Source organism: Crinia signifera, chromosome 2 (genome assembly GCF_055691185.1).
Source record: "Crinia signifera chromosome 2, ASM5569118v1, whole genome shotgun sequence".
NCBI lineage: Eukaryota > Metazoa > Chordata > Amphibia > Anura > Myobatrachidae > Crinia > Crinia signifera.
This window is the reverse complement of record NC_139218.1, coordinates 384,118,883-384,143,078: the sequence shown is the minus strand read 5'-3', so window position 1 is coordinate 384,143,078 and position 24,196 is coordinate 384,118,883. Positions and strand designations below refer to the sequence as shown.

At 46.4% G+C, this 24,196-nt stretch overlaps 1 protein-coding gene across 19 annotated transcripts in view; it reads left to right on the top strand.

Annotated features, from left to right (window-relative positions):
* Window positions 1-24,196, top strand: part of TENM4 (teneurin transmembrane protein 4) — a 929,900-nt gene that overhangs the window by 893,080 nt on the left and 12,624 nt on the right. For all 19 annotated transcript variants that reach the window (XM_083170223.1, XM_083170225.1, XM_083170235.1 and 16 more), the window contains 8 exons: window positions 2,559-2,791; window positions 6,472-6,626; window positions 9,986-10,863; window positions 12,569-12,741; window positions 14,904-15,139; window positions 15,688-15,984; window positions 16,225-17,839; window positions 21,068-21,210. In XM_083170223.1, the coding sequence (XP_083026349.1) occupies window positions 2,559-2,791; window positions 6,472-6,626; window positions 9,986-10,863; window positions 12,569-12,741; window positions 14,904-15,139; window positions 15,688-15,984; window positions 16,225-17,839; window positions 21,068-21,210 (3,730 nt within the window). The remainder of the gene's footprint in view (window positions 1-2,558; window positions 2,792-6,471; window positions 6,627-9,985; window positions 10,864-12,568; window positions 12,742-14,903; window positions 15,140-15,687; window positions 15,985-16,224; window positions 17,840-21,067; window positions 21,211-24,196) is intronic.

The following is a 24,196-nucleotide window of genomic DNA, read 5'->3' as shown; positions in this document are numbered from 1 at the left end:
CAAAGCCAGTATACGGGCCTAGCAGGGCTGCCTCCGCTCAGGATCACAGGGATGGTCTGCTAATCACAGCCGAGAGCAGGTTCCCAAGGGGCCGCTAAGAGCTCATGGGTTACGCACTCACTGACATGTGACTGACATGCAGGAGAGCAGGATGTCACCGCCAATCTGCTGTAAATACAGAGCGGCACAGACTGAGGATGTGGTTCAGGCCTGCCGGTCACACAGGTAGGGCAGTGACTGGGGTAAACAGAGAGTGTGGCGCCATCTCCCTGGTGCTGTGTCGCTCACACGCGGTGCAGTTGTTTCTGTGTGCGAGTAACGGGAGCTGCCTCTGGTTCTCAATGCGTCCAGATCGGATCAATACCCTCTGTAGTGTATTATGTCGACATGACTATGTTGACTGTTCATAAAGTCGACAATGCTGTGTACAGTAGTTCACATTGTTCTCTATAACCAGTTTAGAATTCTAACCCTAATGTCAGTATTTTCACAATGTCAACATTTCATATTTCAACATTCTTTCTGTCGATATTTACCAGATGTGATGTCAACATTTTAAGCATGTGGACATCATAACTGTTGATATTCTGCTGTCCACATTAATAACGTTTCCCTTGATCGACGGCAAAGAATTGGGGTATATATAATGGGTGTGAGGCGCCCATGGGCCTACACCCTGCACGTATAAAATTATACGTGGCAGCCAGAAATCACTGTGATAATAATACAGCGCCCGTTTTCCCCAGTGATTTGCTCATTAGAGATGTCCCTGGTATTCGAGGCCTGGGGGCCATTTTCCCTGAGACCTGCGCATGCACAGTGGCCTCTGAGACAGACTCTCTGAGAGAAGGGGGGCCGCACTGACAGGCCCTTTCCTCTTAAAACGCCCCTACGATATACCCACAGTGATTGGTCTAACACAGTGATGGCTAACCTTGACACTCCAGATGTTGTTGAAGTGCACATCCCAGCATGCCCTGCATTAGTTTTAGCTTGGTCAAATAGTAAAACTGTAGCCGGGAAGTGTAGTTCAACAACAGCTGGAGTGTCAAGGTTGGCCATCACTGGCAGTATGGGGACTCCTGGGTTACCATATTGTATATCGTTACCATATTCTGTATTCAATCCATACATTGTATTAAAAAAGTGAGCGGTATTTAAGCCATTGCTTCTGGGGAAATGCAGTAGAATCACTGCACTTGGGATGTAGGGCCTTATTCAGATGCCATCGATGCTGTGCAAAGCATCACAGGGACCGGTTATTGATACACTGCACATGTGACCGGGCCACAGTGTGTGATGCCCGCCAGCGACGAAATCATTGTAATTTTCACTGGGCTGCGAAATCTAAGCCACCCGTACACATCGATCACACAGTGCGCACATTAATCCACAAGGCGGGATGTCGCTATAGCAGGGCAGAGTCGCTGCAAATTCTCTCAGCATCGAACAGTCCTGAATAAGGCCCCTAGACCGAACAGGTGGGAACTTGCAGGCCATTTTCCGCCCTGTCCTTGTTAGTCTGTGTTTCCTATGTACCAGAGATAGGCAGATAGGGTTAATTACTAATGCAAACTAGTAACCGCTCCAGCGTACTAACCGGTATCAATTTCTCCCCTAATGGAGCGCAAAGCATGTTTAGAATGTGCTTTCCAAATGAGCCAGATCACATTTCCTTCTCACCTACTCCTACTTATCCCCCAAGCCTCCGGTGTAAACACCGTTCAGTCTGGCTGAACATCTCCCAGCAAACGATGGCCGCTGAAATTCTTACCGCGCAGGAAACATCTTTTGCGTCCGTCTGGAAGTGTTTACTTCCTCTTTTCTGTAGATCAAACACGTTTTTTTTTTTTTTCACCTTCATTAAAAGAAATAAGGAAATCAAAGAAAAACCCTCTTATTGTAACAGCTTGAAATAGATTATAAATTGTAGTGGTCTCTCTCTCTCTGCCTAAAACGTATTATCCTTTATCTTCTCCGCGATGTCGCTGGGAAAGCCACGCGGCGGTCTCATCCACCTCCTCCGTGCGGGAGGTAAATTGCTTTTTTATCCAAATTAGAGGCTTTTACACCAGCAGCTTTCCACCAGAAGAAACTTTTTTTTGTCCGCCCCCCCCCCCCCCCCCCCCTTGCTTAGGAACGTAGAATTTAAGTGTTCCCAGGACACAGAAGTTTTGTGGTTTCAACCTTTGCTGAACCACAACCTCCAATCCTAGCACGCCCGGTGTGTTTTAGGAAGTTGTTTAAGCAGTGTTGTGGGATTTATCAACCTCGCTGGGCCCTAGACGCGAAGTCTGTTGTACATTCAGGCTTTTGCTGACGCACAATAAAATGTTCTGTTCAATATGGTGTCGGGTGAATTCTCTTGTGGACTTGTACGCAAAGTTTATTCCACGTCTCCAGATGTACACGTTACAATGCAGTTACTTCTTACAATTGTTTGTGCACAGTTGTCGTATTGGGCGCATTATCGGCATCAGCAAATGTAGACCTTTGTGTCCTCTTTGATATTTTTGAACCGTCCTTAATTTTGTATTTTTTTTGTCCTTTCATTCCAGCCACAGTCCAGCCCATAAGTATTACTTGGCCACAGACCCAGTCACCGGTGCCATCCTCCTCTCAGACACCAACAGCCGGCGTGTCTACAAAATCAAGTCGACGACGGTTGTGAAGGATGTTTTGAAAAATTCGGAAGTGGTGGCAGGGACCGGAGACCAGTGTCTTCCCTTTGATGATACGCGGTGTGGGGATGGTGGAAAAGCTACAGAAGCCTCGCTTAACAATCCTAGAGGTAAACACGAATTCAGACAGAGGATATTGCCACCTCGCCCCTTTTTGTTACCTTGTGTGGCAGTCAGTGGCGGATCCAAGGAGGGGGGGAGTAGAGGCAATAGCAAAGATGTGTTTGCTGCCTGACAGGCTGGCAGAGATTCCTGTTGGCCAGCCATGCAATGTAAGACCGCGGCAGCACACTGAAGTTTGGGTGATGCTGGTCATCAAGCACTGATAACAAAACTGATAACAAAACTGTCCACCCTGCTCCAACCTCCCCATTATCCCCACTGCAACTGCCCTGGTGGCAACTTCCTTCTCCCAGGAGTTCAACACTGGAAAGTCATATTCCAGTGCTCTACCAGTCCATTATCAGCATGGGGGACCAACCACCGGCAGCTTAAGAAGCAGGCAACGTACTGCCAGCTGCTGTCCCTTCATGTGTGCACTCCAGGTGGTGGAACCATGGTTAAAATATACATTGGGGTGTATTCAATGCCGGGGATGAGTGGTGACAGCGAGCAGTGCTCCTGTGACAGCGAGGATTTCCCCGGAACGTAGAATAGGGTGAGCGGCTGGCAAGGGGGTTAAACAGCGGTGATCGTTGGTTTTCTGCGATCCCCGCCGTTTAACCCCCTCGCCGGCCGCATTGAATACGGGCCATTAGGTCACTCATGCAATGGTTTAGACCTCCCTATAGCCTAGTGCTTGGTCCTATTCGCTCCTACAAACAGCTACATAATTACACCGGTCTATTAACCCTTTGAGCGCCTTGAGAGATGTTCAAAATGTCCACTAAAAATTCCAGCATCGCTCACATTCGTTATATAAATTCAAATAAAAAAAATGTGTAAAAAAGTTAGGTAAACGTTACAGATCATTTACGGTGAATAATTATGTTTGCCAATTTCCACACCTATTTTGACCAATTCACTTGGCACTCAAAGGGTTAAAAAACAACATCACTAAACATAGGTCACATTTCCAATATCTTCCAGCTTCATATTTTTACTCCTATATTCAACTTTCTAAGGACCAGCAAGAATTTGTCCATCTCTACGGCGGCCATACCTAGAACCGCAGATTGCGCGTCCTATATAATAAGGCCTAATTAGTGTGTTATGTGACATATAGGGGGTTATTCTAGTTCATTCTTTCTGACAAAATCCTTCTTAGATGGACAAAACCATGTGCACTGCGGGTGGGGCAGATGTAACTTGTGCAGAGAGAATTAGATTTGGGTGGGGTTTTACTTCAAAGTGAGATCTATTTTGCAGTGTAAAATAAAGCAGTCAGTATTTTCCCTGCACAGAAACAAAATAACTCACCCAAATCTAATTCTCTCTGCACATGTTACATCTGCCCCCCTGCAGTGCACATGGTTTTGTCCATCTAAGAAGGATTTTGTCAGAAACAATGAACTAGAATAAACCCCATAGATCTCTCAGGGGATAAGGAGAGGAGCGCAATGCTCTGCAGAACACTAAAGCTGGTGGCACGCTAATCAGAAGAGAAATGATCAGCAGAACAGGAACTCTCCATTCTCTGAAGAGGAAGATGCACTTTCCTTCCGATATTGAGATGTGGATCGGAGTCAGTAGGATTTATTTAATGAGCCTGTGCCCCTTTCTTCCCGTATTGTACAAAACGCTAGGAAGGCCCAGATTAACATACGAAAAGATATACTTAACGCGCCATAAACCGTTCCTTCTTCGGGGAAAAATCCTGCCTTCAATCAAACCCCAAACCACAAGTGGCTTTTAAATCTTGCCATATGAAACCTCCGCTGCAGTTTCAGAATTTAATTGTAATCCTTGTCCACAGTTAAACGTCTCCGCCATATGTAGAATTACACGTTTGAATTTTTATTTCCAATGGGAATGCTTTCAGGGAAAGTTCTCCACAAATCTCTGTCACTGCAGCAAACCACGGAGGAGACGTACACTTACGCAGTTCTGAGTCACTCACCTGCTGTCGCGGGACACTTAATGGGCGATGTAGGGCCTTAAGAAAAGTGCACATTAGTAGTGATGGTCTTAATGAAGATTTTGTCCTTTTTTATAGCAGAAGTTTTGAAATCCTTCCAAAAATAAATGTGCAAAGTTTGTTATATAGACTGACAAAAGGTTAAATATATAGGGCCCAATCTCCCGTCTAAAGCTTTGAGAAAACTGATCGATTTTCTAATGCTGATCGCGCTCATTAAGGTTGGATTTAGCCGCGCAAAACCGCTAAACCAAGCTAATGGGTGCGCTGCGAAAAGACCCATATTGAGTGCTCAAATGGGTTACTTTTCGCAGATTTCAGCGGGATTCGCCTTAACGGAGCTACATTTGACTAAGCGCTGGTGTGCGCCCTCTAGTGGTTGCCGCAGCTTAAACATTGGAATACGACCCATGGTGTATTTATAAACCCAATGCAACTTGTACTGCAGTATAATCCCAAATGAATGACATATTCCTAATTTAGGAATACCGTAGTCCATTGGGTCTTAAACACGGTTCTCAGGGAACTCCAACAGTCCAGGTTTTAAGGCTATCTATGCTTAAGTTCAGGTGACCTAATTAGTACTTCAGTCAGTTTGATTATACTATCTGCAAGCAGGGATATCTCTGTCTGGGGGGTTTTATGACTGTGGTTTGGGAACCGCTGCCCTAGTCTCCAGCACAGATACCTGACACTACAGCTAGCAGGACTCTCTGGTACTTGTAGTTCCACAGGTTGCCTTAGCATCTACTAGACACTACTTAACGAATACAGGAATCTTTTAAGGACTTGATTCCATCTTGTACATCTTGTACACATCTCCATGTTCTTTTGCAAATGGCTGATGGTTTGTTACGCCCATGCATGACGTTATTTGTCCATTCTGGGCTCTGATTAAATTCCCCACAAATCAGACTCTTCAGTGATGAAGTCAAAGAACCGTATCTCAATACACATAGCTCGGCGGTAACTATTTTTGTGATTAAAACGTTTCTCGCTCATTTTAACGTGTTTTCTAAGGCCTTCCGAAAGATTCATTATATCAACAGAGATTCTGTTTTTTTACATTGAGAATTGAGTGGTTAACACGTCTTATGCGCTGTTTGAAAGCTGAAGAAATGTGTGATAAGAAAGAGCAAAAAACCTCCCCGCAGCCCTGTGTCGTTCGCTGGCACGCTGCTGACAATGTGACAGAGGATTACTCAAGGTCGTCAGAGGGCGCAGCACAAATATGCCCCTGCGTTTGGTTACAACTTACACGCTGGGTGGGGGGGGGGGATCACCCGTGTCTGCAGGTTTATACTACCTCTAGTTGACCTGGATCTTCTGCTCGTCGTTGATCCAACAGGGTACTGCGTCTTGTCTTTTTGGGGTATTTAAGTGAACTTTTCTGATGGCTTCAAGTCCATTTACTTTGAAAATCATACTTATTACAGTGTTGACGGTGACTTGTATGAAGAAAAAAAAATAGTAAAGGCAATCCTACAGAAATAATTAGCAGAGCAACCACATAACCCTTCAGCCGATCAAAGGGAATCGTTAACTTATGTCTATCTGCCCGGATACTCTTATAAGCCTTAAGTACCAGGCAGGACGTTGTTGTATCCACAGATGTATTCATGTGTCATCACTCGATGTAAAACATTTCACAACATGACAAACAAATTTGTCAACTGCGCACTACCCCGCCTCTCTCTCTCTCCCACCCCGTAGGCATCACCGTGGACAAATTTGGCCTCATCTACTTTGTCGACGGTACCATGATACGCCGGATCGACCAGAACGGAATTATCTCCACTTTGCTGGGCTCCAACGACTTGACCTCGGCCAGGCCCCTGAGCTGCGATGCCGTCATGGATATTTCACAGGTAACCGGCCTATCCCAGCGCAGGTTTGCTCTCTGGCGGTAAGGCTGAAGGCCGATAAGTCGCTCTGACTTTGCGACTCGCTCGACCCTCTCTGAAAAATGTGCGGCAGCGGGAATGTAAGAGGATTTTGTTGGTGTCACGTTGCAAATGAGTTGCAGTCGGCGTCATGCTGTGCTTTAAAGAGCGGAGGATGAAAACAAGTTGGCGTTTGTTTTGCTCATTAGAATACAGATCTGTCTTGCCTATGAAGGGGCTAGATTAAGGCGAAGTGTTTAATCCCACACAGGAAAGACGCTTCGTATCCCGAAGCTGTTTTGCAGAAACTTTTTAAGTCTCCGAGAGTAGAAGCTGAGTCTCGACCATGCGACGGCACTGTTTTTTTAATCCTTTAATCAATTATATATTTTTAACTTGAATCGGCCTACTCCAATTATATATATATATATATATATATATATATATATATATATATATATAATTTAATAAGGCTGTAAAATTCCCTGTCGTAAATTGTAAATGCCGCCGGCATAGCCCCCAGGATCCCAGTGTTAGAAACTAGCGGAATAGACACACCAAATAATAATGGCGTGAAATCATGTTGTCAGTGTGACAGCCCCCACTTTCTCTAGGCCAGCGGTTCTCAACTGCGGTCCTCAGGTACAACAGAACAGGTTTTTAATCATGCACAGGTTCATCATTTTTGCTGGGTCAGTAATGGCGTGAGGCTGAGTACCAATGATCTAGACCAATGCTGGCCAAACTGGTCCATGAGATCTACCAACAGGTCACGTTTCCCAGACCACCTAGCTGGTGCACAGGTGCAGTCACCACGAACGGTCACATTCCAGACCACCTAGCGGATGCACAGGTGTAGTCATAACTAACTGTCACATTACCAGGCCACCTAGTTGGAGCACAGGTGCAGTCATTACTAACTGTCACATTACCAGGACACCTAGTTGGAGCGCAGGTGGAGTTATTACTAACTGTCACATTCCCCAGACCACCTATCTGGTGCACAGGTGTAGTCATTACTAACTGTAACATTCTCCAGACCACCTAGCTGGTGTACATGTGCAGTCATTACTAACTGTCACGTTTCCCAGACCACCTATCTGGTGCACAGATGCAGTCATTACTTACTGACACATTCTCCAGACCACCTAGCTGGTGCACAGGTGCAGTCATTACTTACTGACACATTCTCCAGACCACCTAGCTGGTGCACAGGTGCAGTCATTACTTACTGTCACATTCTGCAGGCCACCTAGCTGGTGCATAGCTGTAGTCATTACTAACTGTCACATTCCTCAGACCACCTAGCTGGTGCACAGGTGCAGTCATTACTAACTGTCACGTTTCCCAGACCACCTAGCTGGTGCACAGGTGAAGTCATTACTTACTGTCACGTTTTCCAGACCACCTAGCTGGTGCACAGGTGCAGTCATTACTTACTGTCACATTCTGCAGGCCACCTAGCTGGTGCACAGGTGCAGTCATTACTAACTGTCATATTCCTCAGACCACCTAGCTGGTGGACGGATGCAGTCATTACTTTCTGTCACATTCCGCAGACCACCTAGCTGGTGCACAGGTGCAGTCATTACTAACTTTCACATCTTCAAACATGTGCTGCATTTATTCCTAACCGACACATTCTGCAGATCGACGGGTGGCCTGGAAAACATGGACTGTTGGTAGCTCTCGAGGACGGATTGGCCGCCCTGATCAAGACGCTGGGCATCTACGCATTAATGGTGCAACAAAATGCAGAGTCAAAGCTGTGCACTTAGGGTCAAGTGATAGGGGGGAGTGGTCAAGCATTAAAGGGGTGTGGCCAGGTCCATATGATGGAACCCATGACCACACCATGCTGAAGTATGGCTGCGCCTGTTTGTGCAGTCCAGTTACATTGTGCCCCTTCCCCCGGACCCAGCATTTACTGTACATTGCAAACTCTAGCAGCTGGGATCACGTCACAGATCTACATTCTACGCTGCTGTCAGCTGTCTACAGTAGAAGATGATCACACTGTCGTAGTTATTGCGGTTTTCTATATACCATATAAAATCTATCCCGCTACGTTGTGGTTACGGTGTTGGAAGTAAGAACTAAGGCGCATTTACATGATTACAAACACATTTATACAGCAGCATGGTGACACTTATGCGCATTTAGCTATGATTACACTTAACCGGAGACATAATGAATTGTCTGGATAGTTCTAGATAAACAGCAGCAGTTTAACATGGCTGAGATCTTCTGCAGAGGCTGCTATCCCTCCGAGCGATATATATACCCGGCTCATCACGTATGGCTAGGAAGGTTCTGCAGCCGGGTCCCAGAGGCACTAGGAGTCCAAAGGTTATGAAATATTTAACTGGCAGTGATGACAAGAAATGGGGTTTAAAAATGGAAAATTCCCCTGCTGTCTCAGAGTACGCGTTGTGCTGGATGGGAACACAGAGCTCAGTGTAAGTGATGCTCCACAGATTAGTGAGAGCTATGGAGGCATGCATTATTAAAGAGGCAAGCATGCACTGTGATGTCCTAATACGAGAGAGGGCGAAGTGGGCCAACTGCCAGGAGGGATCTCATCCAGAACTTGCCTGGCATGCAGACGAGATGCAGCCCCGCGGGCAGGCTGCCAGGCAGGAGATGGTTAATAAGTTATATCAGGACATGATTTTTAGCAGAAGCCAAAAGACTGATCTGGGCCTCCTGGTGACATAATGCTGAGAAGCTCTGTAATGTCTTTTGATGCTATATCTGAGAGAGCGTGGGTCGAGACACATTTACATGGGGGTGCATGGCCACCTTGTATGATTGCATACAGTGTTTTACTTTCATTTCTGTGTACCCGGCTTCCATCAGTTTTCTCTGGGAGCAGCCCAGCATTTGCAGGAGTGCTAGACCCCCCCGATTGATAAAACCGCACTTCGAGACCACACCCCCTTCACCCAAAAGTCCACTCCCCCTTTTTCGTGGTGCCAGTTTTGTACTGGATGAAACCAGCCATGGTGAAGCTATTGTAGATAATCATTATTACCTTGCCTTGATATAGCTGTATAGTTTCATATTTACTAAATACGCCTAGTCAGAATTTGCGCAAACGTTTTGTTTGGTGCAGTAGTATTTATATTTGAAGTGTTTGTAGAGTGTGCCAGTGCGGCAGCCATTTTACCCATCTGAATCAAAGGTTAACTAAGGAGCAGAATATTGGTTCAGCTCAGGGAAAATGGCCGCCCATGCTGTAGGGTCATAATGGGTTTACGTTAAATATGGAGGAGTTTTACACTCCTATCAATGTTTTCATACTCATGAAACTGTTTCTGAAGTGTGCACATGATTCATTTTAGGTCCGTCTGGAGTGGCCGACAGACATGGCGGTAAACCCAATGGACAACTCCCTCTATGTCCTTGACAATAATGTGGTGCTGCAGATCTCTGAAAATCACCAGGTGCGCATTGTGGCTGGAAGACCAATGCATTGCCAGGTTCCTGGCATCGACCACTTCCTTCTCAGCAAGGTAGCCGTTCATGCCACCCTGGAGGCTGCCACCGCTTTGGCCGTATCCCATAACGGCATTTTGTACATCTCCGAAACGGATGAGAAAAAGATCAACCGAATCAGACAGGTCACCACCAACGGTGAAATCTCGCTGGTGGCTGGTGCGCCGAGCGGCTGTGATTGCAAGAATGACCCTAGTTGCGAGTGTTTTTCCGGAGATGACGGTTACGCAAAGGATGCCAAGTTGAATGCTCCATCATCTCTAGCTGTGTGCGCCGATGGGGACTTGTATGTGGCAGATTTGGGAAATATCAGGATTCGTTTTATACGTACCAACAAACCATTCCTCAACAGCCAGAACCTGTACGAGGTGTCTTCTCCTATTGACCAGGAATTGTATCTGTTTGACACTACAGGACGACACCTGTACACCCAAAGCCTTACAACTGGGGATTATCTCTACAACTTTACCTACACCGGGGACGGCGATCTTACCCTTATCACCGATAACAATGGGAATACTCTAAACGTAAGACGAGATTCCACCGGCATGCCACTCTGGTTGGTGGTACCCGATGGACAAGTTTTCTGGTTGACCATCGGCACAAACAGTGCCCTCAAAAGTGTGTCGGAACAAGGTAACGAGCTGGCCATGATGACCTACCATGGAAATTCTGGTCTTCTTGCCACCAAAAGCAACGAGAATGGTTGGACCACATTCTATGAGTAAGTATTCCCATCTACAACCACTGTAAAAAAAAAAAAAGTATTGCTTTGTATTTACGTTCTTACTGAAACATCACATGTCTAGTACCACCTAAACATGTTATACAGTACATCAACGTAACTTCTCACCGTGAAAGATTATCGGACTTGGTTGGGGGGAGGATGGGGATGTGGGGAGGATAAAAAAAAATAAAAAATTTCCCCAAGTTAAATCTAAAAGCCTGTCAACATAAATTATCGACCAACTCTGAAAGGAGCTGCCGTTTCCTAATGTAATTCTGCCAATATTAAATTGGCTGCAGAGTCAGAATTTTCCATTTGAGACTATTTCCAGCATGATGACAATTGACGGGCGGCATTGAAAGCCAGAAATTAGATTCAAGGGGGTTCCACTTACTCTTGGTTTTTTTACAGCTTTCTTTAAAAGGGATGGATTTACTTCAGCTTCAGATATAAAAATGCAATTTCTGTGAAGGAGGAGAAATATGTTGTATTGTGATCATGGTAATAAAAATAAGTTAGGTGAACACCAAGAACCGGTTTTATAGCCCTGATAATGCTCCAATAAATAAGGCTACGGCGTGTACGGTCCGTGTGTAGACTGATCATCTCTAAATGTCTCTAACACGCCTTGACTGGAATGTTTTTGTCTTCTGAGATACTGTATCATTTGGACAATAGTTACTCAGTCATAGCCAGATTAAAGGGGGGGACGCAGGACATACTGTACCTCGGGCCCCCCTTTGATAGGAGGATCTCTGGCAGTAGTGCACTTGACATCACTAGCTGTCCCTCTTATGCAGCAGCAGAACCGGGCAGTCCGTATGCGAACAGGACAACTGGAGTGCAGGCAGAAAGACAAGTATCCGGTTTCATAAGCTGGAACTGGAAGGGGTCATGTTGTGAGATCTGCATAATGTCTTATAACCCACCACCTTCCACTGAGCCTTCCTAAAGTAAGTGCCCTAGGCATCCCCAAGGCTTAATCGGGCCCTGCTCAAAGTTACACAATACAGCTTTTTTTGGTAGCTCTCTGGGTCCACCGTCGCTGCCGATCTCACTGGGTACACACATCATGCAAAACTACAAACCATACTGAATCAGACCCATAGTCGTAGACCCATACAATCTAACAGTAGCGCCCTGCTGACCACACATCAGAAGTGTGACGATATCCACATTATGTGTGGTTCCCTTTCTTCTGTAGAGCGCTATAGGGGCAGAGAAAGTGTATACGGCCCTGCATGTATATGGATCATATCACAGTGATGGCGTCTGTCACCACAGGCCCCAGCTACAGACTCTCATTGCCCAGTCTGCTTTGAAGAACAAAAACAAAGATAATAAATAATCCTCTTCATGTTGGGTGCTCTGCACATCTGAGAAGCTGGCTGTTTGCAGTTATCCTGTCCCTCTATGGACAGTCTAGAATTACATTTTGTTGTGAAGGAATTTTAATAACCACTTGTTTCCGCTCCATAGACACCCATCTGTATATGTTCTTGAGTTTCCAGGGGTTCCCCATCATCCTGTGCCACTCAAGCTACTGTGATGGTGGTCTGTGTTCAGCCAACAAAATGGCTGCCACTCCAGTAGCAAGCGCAGACAAATTTCCCAGGATGCCCTTCGATCAGGGCAGCCCACCTGTTTAGCAACCTCTTCATCCATAACTGCATTTCACTCTGTTGCGTTCCCTTATTTCCAGGTTCGACAGTTTTGGCCGGTTGACCAACGTTACGTTCCCCACGGGCCAGGTGAGCAGCTTCCACAGTGACACCGACAGCTCGGTCCACGTGCAGGTAGAAACCTCAAATAAGGACGATGTTACCATAACGACCAACTTGTCCGCCTCCGGAGCCTTCTATACACTGCTGCAAGGTGAGTTATACTTATGTGGAGGATAAAGCCTCTAGATAATGACGTAATGGCAGTGACTTAGATGCATATAGGGGAGTCTCGACGGTACATCTTACTTTTTGATTTTTAAAGGGGCAATACTTTTCAAGGCATGGTTTTGCCTTGTAAATAATTCCCCCTCAAAAAAAAATCGTCCGGCATCCTGTGATCTCTGACTCTATTACATCGAGTCCCACAGTATTATAGTGACTTATGCTCATGTAGTGTATTATACTCTTATATTGTATTACATCCTTGTAGTGTATTATGTTCTTGTAGTGTATTATGTTCCTGTAGTGACTTATGTTCTTGTAGTGTATTATGTTCTTGTAGTGTATTATGTTCTTGTAGTGACTTATGTTCCTGTAGTGACTTATGTTCCTGTAGTGACTTATGTTCTTGTAGTGACTTATGTTCTTGTAGTGACTTACGTTCTTGTAGTGTATTATGTTCTTGTAGTGACTTATGTTCCTGTAGTGACTTATGTTCTTGTAGTGACTTATGTTCTTGTAGTGTATTATATTCTTGTAGTGACTCATGTTCTTGTAGTGACTTATGTTCTTGTAGTGACTTACGTTCTTGTAGTGTATTATGTTCTTGTAGTGACTTATGTTCCTGTAGTGACTTATGTTCTTGTAGTGACTTATGTTCTTGTAGTGTATTATATTCTTGTAGTGATTCATGTTTTTGTAGTGACTTATGTTTTTGTAGTGACTCATGTTTTTGTAGTGTATTATATTCTTGTAGTGACTCATGTTCTTGTAGTGACTTATGTTCTTGTAGTGACTTATGTTCTTGTAGTGACTTACGTTCTTGTAGTGTATTATGTTCTTGTAGTGACTTATGTTCCTGTAGTGACTTATGTTCTTGTAGTGACTTATGTTCTTGTAGTGTATTATATTCTTGTAGTGACTCATGTTCTTGTAGTGACTTATGTTCTTGTAGTGACTTACGTTCTTGTAGTGTATTATGTTCTTGTAGTGACTTATGTTCCTGTAGTGACTTATGTTCTTGTAGTGACTTATGTTCTTGTAGTGTATTATATTCTTGTAGTGATTCATGTTTTTGTAGTGACTTATGTTTTTGTAGTGACTCATGTTTTTGTAGTGTATTATATTCTTGTAGTGACTCATGTTCTTGTAGTGACTTATGTTTTTGTAGTGACTCATGTTTTTGTAGTGACTCATGTTTTTGTAGTGACTCATGTTTTTGTAGTGACTTATGTTTTTGTAGTGACTCATGTTTTTGTAGTGACTTATGTTTTTGTAGTGACTTATGTTCTTGTAGTGACTTATATTCTTGTAGTGACTTATATTCTTGTAGTGAGCTATGTTCTTGTATGTTCTTTGTGATGTCATGTAGGTAGGCCTTACCCCATATTACCAATTAAATTTCAGATTTTTTATTGTATGTAGTTTTGTGTAATTAGTGCCAAATTGGGAAATAACTTTATTTTTGTTTGTTTTGGTTTTGTTACATATTAGGGGTAATTCATACCTGATCTCTAGCCTGCGTATATTTGCATATTTGCTGCCTAGCGAGCAGGTAAAGGAAACCCCACCGAAACACACACGCCCACTGCCCAAATCCCTGTGATACCATGCGAGCCGATGTGTTCGTTTACGCAACAGCTCGCATGTGTCCGCAGAGAGGAAAAGTAATTCGATGGTTACTCACCATCGAATGATCTCTCCTTGCAGATAAATGTAAGCCTATCCTCCCCCCCCCCCCCCCCCCCCCCGTATGAAGATTGGCGAATTGGGGACGGGCCCTGATGTCATGTGACGTCAACGGCCCGCCCCCAAGCAGCGTTTCTATGGGCACACCCAACGTTTAAGTGGGCACACCCATACAACGCTGAATGGACTCCTGCGACCGCCCCCTGCCTGTCCATCATTATACAAAGGTGTTTACTCCGGGGAAGTGCACATGAGCGACTATGCGCATCCACACTCCCACACCATCAGGACGAGGTCGAATTCAAACCTGTGCCATAAGGTTTGAATTGGCCCCAATTGTTCTCATCATGTTTGATTTGAGGTTGTAGTTCTGTGATTTTGGGTAGATAGTCAGAATGAAGGAAGAAAATGATATCCTGTACAAATGGCCCCTGATAAATACCCAGCATCCTTTGCTTTTCATAGATCAAGTGCGGAACAGCTATTACATTGGCGCGGATGGTTCACTGAGGCTCATTCTAGCTAATGGAATGGAGGTTGCCCTGCAGACAGAGCCTCACCTGCTGGCTGGTACGGTGAACCCCACCGTCGGGAAACGCAATGTTACCCTACCCATCGACAACGGCCTGAACTTGGTGGAGTGGCGACAACGCAAGGAACAGGCGCGGGGACAGGTCACTGTGTTTGGACGCCGCCTGAGGGTAAAATCTTTTACGCTAAATATATAAGGGAGGGTTTTTTTTATGGGTTTTTTTCTTCTATTTGTTCAGTCAAATACATATACTGCATAGTGTGCGCATGGTGTCCTAGCTAACTGATAGTCTCTCTACACAAAATGGCCGCCGCTGCCATTTGTAAATCACAGATGCATGTTAATGCTTTGAACTTGTTAAAAACAACATTCTGAAGAATAAGAGTAATAAGTCCCTTAGGGTACAGATGTTTTTTTATTTCTTGCCGTGCATATGCTTAAAAAAAGGTCTGCACGCTTCTAATAAAGATTAGCTCAATAACAAGATGGCAGCTTCTAGGTTGCGAGTCGGGGAATGTGTGTGTAAATATGTATAATATTTGTTGTTATACACAGATAAGAGGTGGTGCTCAATATTTATATATTATATATAATTATCTAAAATAATACTTCACAGAAAACTTGAATTGAAGTTAAAAACAGATATTAAACACTGAATCACATATAAGCTCCGCATAGTGCGTGTTTTTGACTGCTCATGCCTGTATATTCCCGTAGGTCCACAATCGGAACTTACTGTCTCTGGATTTCGATCGTGTCACAAGGACAGAGAAGATTAATGATGACCACCGGAAGTTCACCTTGAGGATTCTGTACGATCAAGCTGGCAGGCCCAGCCTCTGGTCTCCATCTAACGGCCTAAATGGGGTTAACGTGACGTACTCTCCTGGGGGTCATGTGGCGGGAATCCAAAGAGGAACTATGTCGGAAAGGATGGAGTATGACCAGGCCGGCAAGATCATTTCCAGGACCTTTGCTGATGGGAAGTCCTGGACCTACACTTACCTAGAGAAGGTGCGAGAAATCTCCTTCTGGTCCTTATCTGTCCAGTGAAGCACTTTATTTTAAATATATTGTTTTAGCTTTTTCCTGAGAATAAGGGTAATATGTGGTGGCCCCTTGGAAGGTTGGAGAAGTGTATCAGGTTGTCCCTATGCCTGGTTGAAACCGGGCACGTCAGCTAGTATAGGATGATTTTTGTAGCAGTATATGTACATTAATACACTTATCTATGTTTTGTTTTCCTGTCTACAGTCTATGGTGTTACTACTCCACAGCCAGCGGCAGTACATCTTCGAGTTCGACAAAAACAATCGACTCTCTTCTGTAACTATGCCCAACGTGGCCCGACAAACCTTGGAGACTGTTCGCTCCATCGGATACTATCGGAATATTTACCGGCCGCCGGAGGGCAATTCCTCCGTGCTGCAAGACTTTTCTGAAGAAGGGCAGCTTCTACAAACGTTATATATGGGTACTGGTAGGCGCATCATGTACAAATACGGCAAGCTGTCCAAGCTGGCGGAGATCTTGTACGACACCACCAAAATAGCCTTCACTTACGATGAAACCGCCGGCATGTTGAAGACCGTTAATTTGCAAAATGATGGCTTTACCTGCACGATCCGTTACCGGCAGATAGGACCTCTAATTGACCGGCAGATCTTCCGATTCACAGAGGAAGGAATGGTGAACGCCAGATTTGATTACAATTACGACAATAGTTTCCGAGTCACCAGCATGCAGGCGGTCATCAATGAGACTCCGCTGCCTATTGACCTGTACAGGTACGATGACGTCTCCGGCAAAACCGAACAGTTTGGCAAATTTGGAGTTATTTACTACAACATCAACCAGATCATCACTACGGCGGTGATGACGCACACAAAACAGTTCGACACCTACGGTCGAGTCCGGGAGTTGCAGTATGAAATCTTTAGGTCCATGATGTTCTGGATGATGCTGCAATATGACAACATGGGCCGAGTCGTTAAGAAGGAGCTCAAGGTCGGCCCCTATGCAAACTCTACACGGTACACGTATGAATACGATAGCGACGGACAGCTACAAACCGTGTTTGTTAATGACAAACAGCAATGGAGGTACAACTACGACTTGAATGGAAATTTGCACTTGCTAAATCCAGGAAACAGCATCCGCCTGATGCCGCTGAGATATGATTTGAGGGATCGGATAACTAGACTAGGCGATGTCCAATATCGGATGGATGAAGATGGCTTCCTCAAGCAGAGAGGAAGTGATATTTTTGATTACAGCTCTGCCGGTCTTCTCGTCAAAGCTTATAACAAACTGAGCGGCTGGAGTGTGAGATACAGATACGATGGACTTGGGAGGAGAATTTCCCGGAAGACCCATAATGGTCAACACTTGCAGTTCTTCTATGCCGACCTTGCCAACCCCACCAGGATCACGCACTTCTACAATCACTCCAGCTCAGAGATTGCCTCCCTGTACTATGACCTACAAGGCCACCTCTTCGCCATGGAGCTAAGCAGCGGCGATGAGTTTTATATTGCCTGTGACAACATCGGAACCCCCATGGCCGTCTTCACTGGCTCCGGACTGATGATCAAACAAATATTGTACACCGCTTATGGGGAAATCTACCTGGACTCCAACCCTAACTTCCAGCTCATCATAGGCTACCATGGTGGTCTCTTCGACTATCTGACCAAGCTCGTCCACATGGGGCGGCGAGAGTATGATGTGCTGGCGGGCCGGTGGACGAGCCCCGATCACGACATGTGGAAGCAGCTTAGCACCTCCAACATCATCCCCTTCAACCTCTACATGTTTAAAAATAACAACCCAGTGAGCAGAGCCCAGGACACAAAATGCTATATGACAGGTGAGACCAACATAGACTTGGCCCACCAAGATGGGAGGTTATATATCGTAGACATGGCTGATTTGGCCCATTGGGAAATAAAGTGGCCTCTTTCCTCCAATCCTTTCTCTCGTTGTGGGGAGATGTTCTAACTTAGGGACAGATGTATTAAGCCTGGAGAAGAGATAAAGTGAAAAGGCACCAGCCAATCAACTCCTAACAGTTATTTTCAAACACAGTTCATTTGGCTGTTGATTTATCTCCTTTCACTTTATCTCCACTTTATCTCTTCTCCAGGCTTAATACATCTGCCCCTTAGAGAGTTATAAATTGGAGAGAGAGATAAAGTACCCATCACCTGATTTCTAACTGCCATTTTGCAAGCTGTATTTGAAAAATGACAGGAGCTAATTGATTGGTAGTTTATATCTCTCCACTTTATCAACCCAGCGACCTCCCCCCTGCCTGCCCATCAGTGAACAAACGCCCAGGTGCCGAATTCGGACCTGGCCGAGCAGGTGTGAATCGGCCCCCATGTACATTTCATTAGGGTTACCAGAGCCTTCCCTTTGTTTGTATTTGCCTCACAGCTTCCTACTCTGCAATTACTGTCATCTTCAGGCTTTCTAATGTACAATTTTGGATTGGAAGGAAAAAGATCCATCTGTGAGACAAAGGTCTAATGGATGTGTTCTTGGAAGTTGTCATTTTCACCAGAGAACCTATTGTAGCGCCGTAGCTGTAATGTAAGGCGCAATACGCTGCGCGGGTCCTGCCTGCCAGCAATACAGTATAAAGTCTAGTTTTAGATTATACGTATAATCGCTCTTGTCAGATAACAATAGTCCCATGGCATGACTGACATCAGTGGGTGTTAGATTGTAATCATTCCTCATAGCGCAGGACTGTGATACCAGACATTACTCTGCTATTGTGGGGGAGCTCGCGCTCTGGGTGACCAGCAGCTGCAATGTGTCTCCTCGGAGCCGGGCCACTCAGAATGTGACTGCCGATAGTGAGACCGCTTATGGCACCTGAGAACAAATCTATACATAAATAAAGAGACATCACAAATCAGCGGTGTCTATGTGCTGAGCCTTGGAGAGTCATGTATGTGTGTAATGTGGCAGTTAGGAGCTGATTGGCTACATACGATATCCCGGCGGTCAGACCTCCCCTGACATCCCGATACGCAGAATCCCAACAGGGGCCTCGTATGGGATCTAACCCTCTCCCTCTGTGCCCCTACACCTCGCTTGCAGCAGCCAAACCCGAATCGTCCTCGCCTTCTGCAGCCTGACCCCAACCGGGAATGGGTCATATGGCAACTGTATGAATGTCGACATACATCAAGTAGACCACTATAGGTCAACAGGGCACATAAAATAGGTTATCAGGTTTCGGAAGGTCAACGCAAGCATTCAGTTGACAGTCAAAAAAGGTCGACCAAATTTTTTTTTTTTTTTACTTTTGTCCCGAATTTCAACGTATGTTGACTATCTTTTTTTCCCACCACACCGTAGTGCAGGGCTGGGCAACACCGGCCCTCCAGATGTTAGTGAACTACACATCCCAAGATGCTTTGCATTAGTTTTGCTATGTGGCCATGCTGAAACTGATGCAAGGCATGCTGGGATGTGTAGTTCAATAACATCTGGAGGGCCGGTGTTGCCCAGCCCTGCCGTAGTGGATGGTAGGGCATGAAATACCGCCTGTTGGCACATGTCAGCTCAACAAATACTTGAAAAACTCATGTCGACCTTAAGTGTTTGACCCAAATCATGTCGACCCAGTGACCATACCCCCCTACATAGACCCAAAAGTTACAACTCTGTATTTTGTACTTTTTTGTACATAACTATATAGGGTTGCCCCTATCAACCAATCAGCTTTGAGATAAAAATGTATTAAGTGCATTCCAAAAATGATCGGGTGAAGCTAATTGGTTGCTATAGGTAACGTCTACACTCTTTTCACAGCTTGATACATGAACCCCATGAGGATAAGTGTGCGCTATTTGCACAAGCCCCTCGTCCACGTCAAACCACTACGTTTTATCAGAAGGTGGCTGACAGCATGCGAGCGGTTTGTTTCCCTGCCGCCAGGCTGCACGTTGCCTCCGCTCCTGGGCTTAATGAGAGCCTCCGGTTGGCAGCATCGCTAAGGGGGAACTTCTACACTAACGAGCTGGCAGTTAATTCAACCTGGCATTTGGACAGTGACCTTGGCCATTGTTTTCAAGGGCATTATTAAAAGGCAGAGTATAAAGTGTTTGATCATTATACTAGTAATGATTGCTAGGTAATGCCAAGGTGGATTAAGCCTTGGGGGGGCCAAGGTCACTTTAGACCAGGGGGCCCCCTCCCACTTGTCATTACTGTCCGGGGATTAATATATACATACCACATGAAAAGCCTGTGTTTGTCCCTCTGTACCTTACTCTGTAGAAGACCTCACAGGCTCAGCGCTGCCTCTGATTAAAAACCCTCCCATGATGAGGCCACTGCTGCTGCTGTCCTCCATGGGCCTGAGAAGCATGTGATTAGAGCTCAGCACAAGCCTCTCAGCCTCTGACCTCTTGAGCAGTCTCATGGGACTTAGTCAACTCCCAGTAATGCACTGCACACTTGTGCAGTCAGTGTGCCTTGGCTCCCGATGCTCAGCACCATTAATCATGGTCACATTGGCAGATAGGTAAAGCTGCAGCACTACCCGACTCCCATGCACCAATATTTTTAGGGGAAAATATATATGCCAACCATGGGGGGCCCAGGGGGTACAGACCGCCTCTGAGCCCCCTCTTAATCCGGCCCTGAGGTAATGTGGGAATTGCCAACCTCTCGTGAGCATCGCCATCCTTGTACAGGGCAGATGCCACCTCTAAAGCTGGTACTGCCCATCTGGTAATTACTTCTGTTCTTGCAATATAGTATATATAATTATATACGCATTCAGCAATATTCGGAGTTGGGTAAAAGGACCCTATCTTAGGGATTCAGGCAAATGGGCAGAACCATGCTGCACTGAAGGTGGGCAGATGTAGCATGTGAGAGACAGATCTAAGTGGGTTGTGTTCAAACTGAAATCTAAATAGCCGTCTAAGAATTAAACTGTCTAACATCTGCGGGCTACATTCAAAAGCAGCCAGTATTTACCCTGCACAGAAACAATATGAATGCATTTGCTCCCCCTGCATAATAACTGATGGTGGGTACTAATCATTCTCCCATTCTATGCTCCACACTCCAGATGTCAACAGCTGGCTACTCACATTTGGCTTCCAGCTGCACAACGTGATCCCGGGCTACCCCAGGCCGGACCTTGATGCCATGGAGCCATCATACGAACTGGTCAATACTCAGATGAAAACTCAAGAATGGGATAACAGCAAGGTAATGTGTGACATCCGCGTGCTGGCAACATTCTGCACATCCATCTGAACAGCGAGTGCACGGCCAGGAATAGCAGAAGTTAATGTCCGCGCTCATCACAGACAAGTACAGACCTATGTGGCAGGCTCTGAACCAATGCTATTTCCACAGATGTACTGTATGTTGTCATTGTCTCAGTTCATTCACAGTGTTCAGAACAGAAGAGTGATGGTGTTGCAGGGCCTTTCCCCATTCAGCATTAGATTGTTCTGCTGTGAGAGAGTAGGCTGCCCTCCTGGATGCCAGAGAGAGAGAGTAGGCTGCCCTCCTGGATGCCAGAGAGAGATAGAGAGAGAGAGTAGGCTTCCCTCCTGGAAACCAGAGAGTGAGAGAGTAGGCTGCCCTCCTGGATGCCAGAGAGAAAGAGAGAGAGAGTAGGCTGCCCTTCTGGACACCAGAGAGAGAGAATAGGCTGCCCTCCTGGAAACCAGAGAGAGAGAGAGAGTAGGCTGCCCTCCTGGAAGCCAGAGGGAGAGAGTAGGCTGCCCTCCTGGAAACCAGAGAGGAGAGTAGGCTGCCCTCCTGGAAACCAGAGAAAGAGAGTAGGCTGCCCTCCTGGACGCCAGAGAGAGAGAGAGAGAGAGTAGGCTGCCCTCCTGGAAAACAGAGAGAGAGAGAGAGTAGGCTGCCCTCCTGGAAAACAGAGAGAGAGAGAGAGTAGGCTGCTCTCCTGGACGCCAGAGAGAGAGAGAGTAGGCTGCCCTCCTGGAAACCAGAGAAAGAGAGTAGGCTGCCCTCCTGGAAACCATAGAAAGAGAGTAGGCTGCCCTCCTAGACGCCAGAGAGAGAGAGAGAGAGTAGGCTGCCCTCCTGGAAACCAGAGAGAGTAGGCTGCCCTCCTGGAAACCAGAGAGAGTAGGCTGCCCTCCTGGAAACCAGAGAGAGTAGTCTGCCCTCCTGGAAACCAGAGAGAGTAGGCTGCCCTCCTGGAAACCAGAGAGAGAGAGAGTAGGCTGCCCTCCTGGATGCCAGAGAGAGTAGGCTGCCCTCCTGGATGCCAGAGAGAGTAGGCTGCCCTCCTGGACGCTAGAGAGAGTAGGCTGCCCTCCTGGACGCTAGAGAGAGTAGGCTGCCCTCCTGGACACTAGAGAGAGTAGGCTGCCCTCCTGGACACTAGAGAGAGAGAGAGTAGGCTGCCCTCCTGGACACTAGAGAGAGAGTAGGCTGCCCTCCTGGACACTAGAGAGAGAGAGACTGCCCTCCTGGACACTAGAGAGAGAGAGAGAGTAGGCTGCCCTCCTGGACACTAGAGAGAGAGAGAGTAGACTGTCCTCCTGGACACTAGAGAGAGAGTAGGCTGCCCTCCTGGACACGAGAGAGAGAGTAGGCTGCCCTCCTGGACACTAGAGAGAGAGAGAGTAGACTGTCCTCCTGGACACTAGAGAGAGAGTAGGCTGCCCACCTGGACACTAGAGAGAGAGTAGGCTGCCCTCCTGGACACTAGAGAGAGAGAGTAGGCTGCCCTCCTGAACACTAGAGGGAGATAGAGTAGGCTGCCCTCCTGGACACTAGAGAGAGAGAGAGAGAGTAGGCTGCCCTCCTGGACACTAGAGAGAGAGAGAGAGTAGACTGTCCTCCTGGACACTAGAGAGAGAGAGTAGACTGTCCTCCTGGACACTAGAGAGAGAGAGAGTAGGCTGCCCTCCTGGACACTAGAGAGAGAGTAGGCTGCCCTCCTGGACACTAGAGAGAGAGAGAGTAGACTGTCCTCCTGGACACTAGAGAGAGAGAGAGTAGACTGTCCTCCTGGACACTAGAGAGAGAGTAGACTGTCCTCCTGGACACTAGAGAGAGAGAGAGTAGACTGCCCTCCTGGACAATAGAGAGAGAGAGAGAGTAGGCTGCCCTCCTGGACACTAGAGAGAGAGAGAGTAGGCTGCCCTCCTGGACACTAGAGAGAGAGAGAGAGTAGGCTGCCCTCCTGGATGCCAGAGAGAGAGAGAGTAGGCTGCCCTCCTGGATGCCAGAGAGAGAGAGTAGGCTGCCCTCCTGGATGCCAGAGAGAGAGAGAGTAGGCTGCCCTCCTGGATGCCAGAGAGAGAGAGTAGGCTGCCCTCCTGGACACTAGAGAGAGAGTAGGCTGCCCTCCTGGACACTAGAGAGAGAGTAGACTGCCCTCCTGGACACTAGAGAGAGGAGAGAGTAGGCTGCCCTCCTGGAAACCAGAGAGAGAGAGAGTAGGCTGCCCTTCTGGATGCCAGAGATAGAGAGTAGGCTGCCCTCCTGGACACTAGAGAGAGAGAGAGTAGGCTGCCCTCCTGGACACTAGAGAGAGAGTAGGTTGCCCTCCTGGACACTAGAGAGAGAGAGAGAGAGTAGGCTGCTCTCCTGGACACTAGAGAGAGAGAGAGTAGGCTGCCCTCCTGGACACTATAGAGAGAGTAGGCTGCCCTCCTGGACACTAGAGAGAGAGAGAGTAGGCTGCCCTCCTGGATGCCAGAGAGAGAGAGTAGGCTGCCCTCCTGGACACTAGAGAGATAGAGAGTAGGCTGCCCTCCTGGACACTAGAGAGAGAGAGAGAGTAGGCTGCCCTCCTGGATGCCAGAGATACACATGTTACATCAGCCCCACCTGCAGTGCAGCATGGTTTTGCCCATTAGAGAATTATTTTGCTTTGCGGCCCTTACCGAATTACCCACTTAGTCCTGTGCACGCAATACCGGAGTAATTACGACAGCGGCCCCGGTCTGCTTAATGAGCATTTACTAATGCCACTTATCCCCGGATCCTCTCCTATGTGTTTTCCATAATTAAACCAGCATCTCACTTATTTTTATGAAACTCCGGTTATTATTAATAATGAATCTTGGGTTGAAAGTCAATATTCATCCTTTGTTTCCCCCCCCCCTCATAATCTGTGCATATCACAAGCCCTGCTCACGTTCTCTCAGTAATTACTGGCTGACTTTGAAGGTTTAATTGTTAAGTAAGGCTGTTCCTTTTATGT